The 9737-nt window shown below is 42.4% G+C and overlaps 1 protein-coding gene across 1 annotated transcript; it reads right to left on the bottom strand.

Annotated features, from left to right (window-relative positions):
- Window positions 1-2611: 2611 nt before the first annotated feature.
- LOC121144118 (PRAME family member 6-like) lies at window positions 2612-5431 on the bottom strand. The gene is made up of 4 exons (XM_040757453.1): window positions 5145-5431; window positions 4240-4645; window positions 4076-4155; window positions 2612-3179 (listed from the first exon to the last, which is right to left on the bottom strand). Exons 1-4 carry the CDS (start codon window positions 5429-5431, stop codon window positions 2612-2614), a joined length of 1341 nt encoding a protein of 446 aa, XP_040613387.1.
- Window positions 5432-9737: the final 4306 nt, after the last annotated feature.

The following is a 9737-nucleotide window of genomic DNA, read 5'->3' as shown; positions in this document are numbered from 1 at the left end:
ACAGATATCTACCTGCCTCTGCCTCCTGAGTACTGGAATTAAAGGCTTGTGATACCACCATTAAGCAACTTTCTTTTTAAATTCATTCTTTTTGTCTTTATAAATGTAGATTCCACTCATCTCCCATCCTCTGGAATCTGTCCTCCACCTCTGCAGTCCCCCAAAATAAAACAAAGTAAAATTTAAGATAAGTAAGAAAAAGAAAAACTGGGAGAAAGGGAAAATTTTGTCATGGAAGCTGCAGTGTGACACACTGAGACTCACAGTAAACCCCTATATCCATGCATCTTCACATGCAGGCATTCATGAAAGAATCATTGGTTTGGGTGTAGGCCCCTGGTATCAACTACACTGTGGACATTGGGCCCTCATTGGAACTCTTCCTGAATGTCCCTTTGCTTGTGGAAGTGCTTCAGCCCTATGACACCCCACCTGTGCTCAGCAGATCATAGATGGGGTGGATGGAAGGTGGGGCAGCACATAACCCTGGTTCTAGGCCTGGGCAGTTGCAGGGTTTGTCAGCCAGCCAGCTCTCACCTGTCTTTATCAAAAGGGTGAGTTCTCCTGCATTGCTCTAGCTACTTCACCTCTTGCAGGGATGAGCAAGGGGCAGGGCCAGTTCTCTGGCTTTTACCTCCTAAAGGGCATTACTCCCACACCTAGAGCTTCAGGGTCAGCTCTACTGTGTTGCTCAGGCATTGAATAGGGGCCAGTCTCCTCAATGCTGCAGCTAGAGAGCACAGAGACAGCTGACCACTCTTATGATCTCAGGGCCTCAGGCCTTAATGGGGCAGATGGGGAAATCTCTCTCCTGCCCATGCTGTCCCACGACTGATAACGGAAACAGCTCTCCCATCTGCCTCTGACATCAACACCTTCCCTCCAGTTCAGGCTTGGTGGACACTGTCTGGCCTGTGGTTGGATTCCACCCACATGAGGGGATGAAATTGGCAGGCCCATGGATGTCTACCCTCCTGTTTAGGGCTTGACTACACAGGTTTGTCTGTGGATAGCAAAGTATCCTCTCTAAACATATAAGAAAAACCTAAAAAACCATATGAAATATATAATGTATATATTATCTGCTCAAACATAAAAAATAATTGTCTTTGGCTCCAGCACAGCCTCCAAAGACACAGAGAAACCTACCTGGAAAAATATCTTTGTCCATCTTGTGTACAATACACAGTTTATACTTGTACTGATACACATATGTATGTTTTCCTTAAAAGATAATATGTGTTCCCAATGCGGGTGACCAGACACCAATGCAAACAAATGGCCCAGGTGATCCAGCCACTCAAAATGCTTCTGTTGCACTTTCCTCAGAATTCTGCATCCAGCACAGTTTCTTATCTTGAAGAACACTGGCAGCCAAGTGACCCTCAGGCAGGAACAACCTGGCTGCAGTGTCTCCCTCCGTATTTCTGTGGATGAATTGACCTGAAAAGGGTTCAGACCCTCACTGCATGGATACCATTTGTATTCTATATGCTGTGAATAAGGTGTGTTGTGGGACTCCAGCTTCATAGATAAAATAATAAACATTTGAGAAGAGCAAGAAAATTCCTCATAGTCACTGTAGGCGCCTAGCCTGTGACTGACAACTCCCTTGAGCACTGATGGAACAATAAATTCTGTAAACCTCCACACTTTCCTAAAAGGTGTTAGGAATCAGGGTCTTGTGTAGAAATGCCATCTGCTGGTAATCACATCTCTACCCAAGGATGGATCTGTCCAAAGTGTGATAATCAAGTGTCCTTCACAGCTAGTATGGTGTATTAAGTTAGCAGGGCAACAGAATGACATGTGAGAAAAGGGACATTTGGTTTATTAAATCAGACCAATGAAAATACGGAATAAAAATTATCTTAATGCTACCTGATACAATAAAATAGCTGACTTGGCTACTCTCTTAACAAATAAAGACAGAGCTAACAACCAAACATTGAACAACAAGGTCTCAGGTCAGGCAGGTTTCTAGGCAAAGATTCTGCTTCAGTCATCTTCAAGGGGTGCCTAGCAATTCCTGTCTGAGTATCCTGGCATACAATCTTCTGTGTTTCTTCAACATCATCTTCAAAGGAGATCAGGGCTACACTGCTGCATTCAGTTTAGCAAGTCTAAACAAACAATCCAATGAGCAGCCATATGATGGGAAGTAGGAGAAATGCAATGCCATAAATCACTTCAATTCATTTTGATGATGACAATCCTTGGAGCATAATGCCCTAAATTGTACTCATGTGGTCTCAAAACACATTGACTGTGACCTAAAGCTGAGATAAATGACTGAGGAGACCAGGGAAGAATATCCACGTTCCTAGTGTAACCACATGTTTAAAACTGTCACATATTGGCAAGTCAGTGGTGATCCTGTTTTGAGAGAGGCACAGTTAGAAATGCAAAATTGCCTTTCTGATTTGACAAGACAAGTATCACTGTGTTCCCATTATACTTCAAGTCAAGTTAGTCTATGGTGTGCATCTCCTGAACACTCTTGATTCCAATGCATCACACAGAGTCTGAAGCCATGTGTTCTGGCACCAAACGATTCGAATCCAACCCATACACGTTCATTTCTCAGTATCCAGAAGAAATCATCTCCTATTTATTGCCAGCACTGACAAAGTCTGGCCTCGGTGTCATAAAAACAGCGCGTGCAGCATTCAAGGCAGACGTCTGTAGCAAAAAGTATTGTCTTGGGCTGCCTTTTGGCACAAAGTATATCCAGGAGCTCAGGACATAACTGGGCAAATTTCTCCACCAGGACAGAACCCAGGGGATCATAGCACTCTAGTGGGGCGGGGTAGAACTCTACAGTCATGTTGCTTAGATTGGCCACACTCTGCAAAAGCTTCTTCAGTACAGCAGTGGAAAACTTGTTATCACAGAAATTCACAGTGGTGAGATGTGAGCACAGGCTCAGGGCAGGCAAGAGGGCACTGAGATGAGAGTCCTCCATCCAGCATTCCACCAACTCCAGGGTCTGCAAAGTGTCTGCTGTATTCTCAAGGAGAACTCGGAGATGTGGGACACCCAAACTGGACAAAACTACATTACTGAAGGTCAGGTGTCTCAGTTGACAGATCCCCTGACACTGCGACAACTGTTTCAAGTCTGACTGGGAGAGATGGCAGAGAGTGATGATCAATGTTTCCAATGGGCTCTTCAGGCATCTAAGGAAAGAAAAGGAAATTAGTGTATGGTTTTAGAGGGAACTAGAAACTTTGACACTGAGACACAGCAGACGATATATATAAATTCAGTCCGGCCTTATGCTGAAGGTCAACACTTGGAATACAACCTTCTGGTTTCTGCTCATATAATTGACTTCTGAGGCATATACATAAGCTGGAATGATCTCAGACCACATATCTCCAGATCCCCATCTGCTTTCTGTCAATTAGAACTAGAATTTGCCACAGCAGGCCAGGAGCTCATACCCAGAAGACTACCACAAAAAGATTCTGACAGTATCTTGTGATGTATACTGCATAAATCACCACTGTCCCTCCTATCAGCTTCTACTCCTGATTTCAATGTCCCAGCCTTGAAACTTTTAGTCCCTCACCCCAGCATCATCCATTTCCATCCAATATGTCCCAAACTATGCTCATATTGCCCTACTCTACAGAGGGACTTAGAGGCTGAGACAGGCTCCACCAGAAGAACGAGTTGGCCCATATTCACAGATCTGAGTACAGAGTTCCTTGGGTTCCTATGCAGGTGTGGTACTCCCCAGCTCAGGACATTCTACTCTGCCCTGTTCCCTTCCTATTAGCATAGCCAGGATCTCAAGAAGCAATGTCCAGAGCACACTCATTGTGTCTGACACAGCCAATGGACTTGCTTTCAATTCAGCTTTCTAAACATCTCCTACCCCAGCTCTGACTGCTGGTCATTGAACCAAGTGACATCAGTTAAGAAGGATTCATGTCCACACTTGTATACTGTGATGAGTCCATCACTGTTAAATCCCCAATGGCTAGGACTACACCAGGGTACACTAATGCTTGAAATAAAGGGAAAAGGGTTGCTGAAACAGTAAAAAGAGCTCTCCATCTTTCCTTACCCAAATAACAGTTGCATGTGGTCTGGGTGAAAGTATATGCCATCAATGGAAAGATGCTTGAGGAATTTGAGTTTGCAGAACTGAGAGAGAAATTGGACAGGACACATCTCTATGTCTGCCGAGGTATTTAAGACTGTGTGTATGTTCAAGACCATGTGAATTACATTCAATTTGCGAAGTCTTGTCATACGGCCAAGATGAGGTGCGATGTGACCCAGGAAGGGCTGCACCTGGTTTGTGTATAGCTCCAATTCCTCAATATTGTCTGGTGGGAAAATGTCCAAGACCCCCTTGATAATCTCTATCGGGGAGTCACAAATCTTCATCTTCACACAGCACAGCTGCACGCAGTCTTTCCTATGCTTGGCCCAATGCAACAAGCATGCTTGGTGTTCTTTCAGGTGGGAACTGAGACTAAGTTCAGTGACCACCTTCAAACCCTGCCTCAGTTCATTGCATAGTTGTGCATTGCTTTCAGTCTCCGTTGAGCAGTTCCAGTCTCTGCCAGCCCATAGATCCCAGAAATCCTGGTTCATATTCCTCAAGTCAAGTATTCCAAGCCTCCAACTTCTGTGAGGAAAAAGGTACAATTTCATAATGTAAACAGGATCCACTTCAGAGACAGCCTCTGTCCAGCTTCTCTCTTGTCAGCTCCAACATTACCCCTCTCACCTGTCAGGCAATTCTCTGTGACTTCGAGGCCAGTCTGGTGTATAAGAGCTAGATCTAGGACAGTCTCCAAAGCCACAGAGAAACACTGTCACAAAAAACACACAAACCAACAAAAAACCAAAAAAGAATAAGACAACCCCCCGAAAAAGTACCCCCAAAACTTAAAGTGGATGTAGGAGAGCCAGGGATAGCTCATGCCACTGTGGTTTCATCTACTCTGAGCTCTCATCCACTTCTGTCATTGCATGAACTCACAACATGAGTAGTAGCTCCACAGACCTACAAGTGGATGGTACCAGAAGTGTCTGTCCACTTTGACCACATTCTTGCTGTACTTTTACATATATCATACTTATAGCTCAGCAACTCCCCTTTTGTCTACTTGGGTCTTGCTTACCTGGGACGAACCTTCTGTGTCTGCAGAATATCTACACCATCCAGAACAGCTTGCAACAACTCCACATCTGGTGTCTTCATCAGGGCCCCCACAGGAAGGTAGGAAAATGGCCAGGCAACTAACATTGCCTTCAATAGCTCCATGTGTCTACCAATGAAGGCCTCCTTGAAAACTGGTGGGAAGAAATTAATGGGCAGGTATTCCAGAGCAGAGATGGTTGAGGCCTCGTTTCGCAGCAGGCTCTGCACTGCCAGCTCTTGGAGTGTGGTTGGGTTGCAAACGCTCATTCTGATAGATCGTCAGTCAGAAGGAACCTGGTGAAGCATTAGGGAGACAACATTTTCTACTTCTGTTTTGGGAATAACAACTTCTCATAATTTGAAAGAAGCAGAGGGTCAGAGTCCTAGGTCTGGCAATAATGGAGAACTCTGTGTGCCTCATTATCTACAATCTCTTGGTGTCAAAGCCAGACTTCCATCAATCTCAGCATGTGGAGTGTCTTTTTTTTGGTTTTTCGAGACAGGGTTTCTCTGTATTGTTTTGGAGGCTGTCCTGGAACTTGCTGTGTATACCAACACCCAGCCTTATGGAGTCTCTTAAAGTCTCCAAGCAGACACAAGTCAATCATTATCCCAACATGTACCTTCCACTGTTCTTTTTAGAAGTATTCAGGAGCAAAGAGATGACCTGAAGCTTGTTACAAGAAGTGACCCTGACCATCTTTCCTGTTGCTTAAGAAAAGCTCTAGAACAGAAAGAAGCAAACTCCCCCAGGAGGAGTAGACACCAGGAAATAATCAAATTGAGGGCTGAAATCAATAAAGTAGAAACTAGGAAAACAATACAAAGAATCAATGCAACGAAGAGTTGGTTCTTTGAGAAAATCAACAAGATAGACAAACCTTTGTCCAAACTTACCAAACAGCAGAGAGTGAGCATGCAAATTAACAAAATCAGAAATGTAAAGGGGTACATAACAACGAACTCTGAGGAAATACAGAGAATCATCAGGTCCACAAAATTCAAAAATTTAAAGGAAATGGACGACTTCCTGGATAGCTATCACTTGCCAAAAGTAAATCAAGAACAGATAAGCAATTTAAATAGACCTATGCCGGGCGTTGGCGGCACACGCCTTTAATCCCAGCACTTGGGAGGCAGAGGCAGGCAGATCTCTGTGAGTTCTAGGCCAGCCTGGTCTACAAAGTGAGTTCCAGGACAGCCTCCAAAACAATACAGAGAAACCATGTCTCGAGAAACCAAAAAAAATTAAATAGACCTATAATCCCTATGGAAATAGAAGCAGTCATCAAAAGTCTCCCAACCAAAAAAAAAGTCCAGGTCCAGATGGCCTCAGTGCAGAATTCTATCAGAAATTCAAAGAACCGCTTATACCAATTCTTCTCAAAGTATTCCATACAATAGAAGCAAAAGGGTCTTTGGCAAACTCTTTCTATGAGGCTTCAATAACCTTCAACCCCAAGCCACACAAAGACACAACTAAGAAAAAGAACTTTAGACCAATATCCCTCATGAACATTGATGCAAAAATACTCAATACTGGCAAATCTGATACAAGAACACATCAAAACAATCATTCAACACGATCAAGTAGGTTTCATCCCAGGGATGCAGGGATGGTTCAACATATGAAAATCCATCAACATAATCCACCATATAAACAAGCTGAAAAACAAAACTCACATGGTCATCTCACTAGATGCTGAAAAAGCCTTTGACAAAATCCAACACCCCTTCATGATAAAGGTCTTGGAGAGATGTGGGATAACAGGGACATACTTAAACATAATAAAAGCTATATACAGTAAGTCAACAGCCAACATCAAACTAAATGGACAGAAACTCAATGCAATTCCTCTAAAATCAGGAACAAAACAAGGCTGTCCACTCTCTCCATACCTTTTCAACTTGGTACTTGAAGTTCTAGCCATTGCCATACAACAACAAAGGGGGATCAAGGGGATACAAATTGGGAAGGAAGAGGTCAAACATTCACTGTTTGCAGATGATATGATAGTTTACATCAATGACCCAAAGAACTCTACCAGGGAACTCTTACAGCTGATTAACACCTTCAGCAAAGTGGCAGGCTACAAGATCAACTCAAGAAAATCAGTACCCTATTATATACAGATGATAAAAGGGCTGAAAAAGAAATCAGAGAAACATTACCCTTTACAATTGCCACAAACAACATAAAATACCTTGGGGTAACGCCAACCAAACAAGTGAAATACCTGTATCGCAAGAACTTTGAATCTTTAAAGAAAGAAATTAAAGAAGCCCTCAAAAACTGGAACGATCTCCCATGCTCTTGGATAAGTAGGATCAATGTAGTAAAAATGGCAATCTGCCAAAAACAATCTACAGATTCAATGCAATCCACATTAAAATCCCAGGCATCAGCCTGGGAATCCAGCATGGGACTGATCAAGACCCCCTGAATGTGCGTGTCAGTGAGGAGGCCTAGGTATTCTACTGAGCCTTGGGCAGTAGATCAGTACTCATCCCGAGTATACACATGGACTTTGGACTCGCATCCAACAATGTGAGGTGCACTCTCACCCTGAACTCTTGGGGGAGGGTCTAGGCCCTGCCCTGTATGAAATGACAGACTATGGACACCCCCATAGAGGGCCTCACCCTCCCTGGGGAAACGATGGGATAATGGGGGGGTTGGGAGGATGGCACGGGAGGAGGGGAGGGAAAGGGAGAGGGACCTGGAACTGACTTGTGAAGCAACCTTGTTTCTTATCAGATTTTAAACTGAAAAATAAATAAAAAATACATTGCTGATATCGCACACACAACCCAGCCTTATTGTATTTTCACCAAACTGAAGCCTATTAGGAAGGAGTGAGTTGAATTTGTGAATTGCCTTTTAGTTCATGCTACTTCTAAATCGAGAATCTTAGATGAGAAACCAATTGGACAGAGGCTACAAGGACAAAGATTTTCCTGTGATGCTTTGGGGTCTATAGGAAGAAAGGAGATGAGTAAAGAAAATTTACAAATATTTAAAAGTTTGGTTTATACTTTAAATTGGTATTAAAATATAAGAGGATACTAAGTCCAATTCCATAATGAGTCTAGAAACCTGGACAAGGTCAATGACTCTAGAGTTCAAGATTAGCCTTGACTATTTTGACCCTGTCTCCAAAAGCTCAAATGAACCAAAGAAACTAATATACACATTCCTATGAATGCTCATTTCTTATTTAAACAAAGCTACACCTGATGTAAAAATGTTAATATGTGTCCTTTGAATTTTAAAGCCATTATCCGGAAATGTAGCTTAGTTGGTTAATGGGTTAGGCAAGTATGTACAAAAACTTCCAACGGGGCTGAGTTACTTACCTGAGATGGACACGGGTTTATAGCTCCTATTGCCAGCAAGGCCAAGCAGAGACTCCAGGCTCAGGACTCCTCAGCACAGTCAATCAGTGACTGCAGACGCCAGGACTCTGAAATTCTAACATTTTATACACTTTCCAACTGGCTCCTCCCCAGGAAGCCCCACCCCTCTACAAAAAACTCTTATGTCTCCTCCCAGTAAATCCAGTTAATGATTGACTTATTTTATTCTACATCAGATTGATTGAATCTGACCAATCCTGTGAAAACAAAAACACTAAATTCAAATTCAATATTCCATTTGTGTATAGATTGATTTTTATGTGAATTTTCATGTACTATATATATGCATATATATATGTATATATTAGTGTGTGTGATTTTAGTGTGTATGTGTGTGTTTTATTGTGTGTGGGTGTTTGAGTAAGTAGTGAGATTTAGGGTAGCCAAAGTCTACAACATTAGCTTTTGTCTCAAAACAACAAAACAAAAACCCAACACTAAACAAAAACACACCCCATGAATATGCTGCAAATGAGAAAGAGCTGAGATGGGTGTCGGGAACCTGGAGTCCTCCCTAGCAAGTACTTTAGAATCATCAAGAGTAAGATGGACACTTTATCTCAAAGTGAAAATCATCAGCAAAGCATGATGGGATGGACATGAAACAAACACTAATCTTTATTAATACCCTTTTGTCATCCTTCATGGGTTACATACTCTTATTCATCTTAGCATTCCAGAACCTGAGGCAAGAAGGTTTCTGTAAGTTACAGGCCAACCTGGTCCATATAGTGAGAAACTGTCAAACAGCAAAATCAAATTTGAAACAGAAAACCGTGGTGCATTTCTTGAAGAAAAACAATAGAAACCAGGTGCCTTAAATGGTCTTTTATTCTTTTTTCTGAAATGGTCTTTTAGAAAGAAAAATCCCTTACCAAGCAATCTGATCTTCGATAAGAAGGAATAAAAGATGTTCATACATGTATGGGTTAACATCAGGGCATTCAATTGGATTCCATTGGTCCACCTGTGTATTTTTGTGCCAATATCAAACTGTTTTTAGGACTACAGCTCTATAATAGAGCTTGAGGTCAGGGATGGTGATGCCTCCAGATGTTGCTTTGTTGAGTAAAGTTGTTTTGCCTATCCTGAGTCTTTTGTTTTTCCATACAAAATTGATTATTGTTCTTTCAAGGTTTGTGAAGAATTGTTCTGG

The sequence above is a fragment of the Mesocricetus auratus genome, unplaced genomic scaffold (genome assembly GCF_017639785.1).
Source record: "Mesocricetus auratus isolate SY011 unplaced genomic scaffold, BCM_Maur_2.0 Super-Scaffold_100014, whole genome shotgun sequence".
Classification (NCBI taxonomy): Eukaryota; Metazoa; Chordata; class Mammalia; order Rodentia; family Cricetidae; genus Mesocricetus; species Mesocricetus auratus.
The sequence above is the reverse complement of the archived record's forward strand: the minus strand, read 5'-3'. Positions and strand labels throughout refer to the sequence as shown.

Excerpts from the sequence above, each read along its gene's own strand:
- LOC121144118 (XM_040757453.1), bottom strand. The coding sequence starts at position 5,431 with ATGAGCGTTTGCAACCCAACCACACTCCAAGAGCTGGCAGTGCAGAGC. Across the intron at positions 4,646-5,144 it reads ACACAGAAGGTTCGTCCCAG|AAGTTGGAGGCTTGGAATAC; the intron begins GTAAGCAAGACC and ends TTTTCCTCACAG. Across the intron at positions 3,180-4,075 it reads CACATGCAACTGTTATTTGG|ATGCCTGAAGAGCCCATTGG; the intron begins GTAAGGAAAGAT and ends TTCTTTCCTTAG.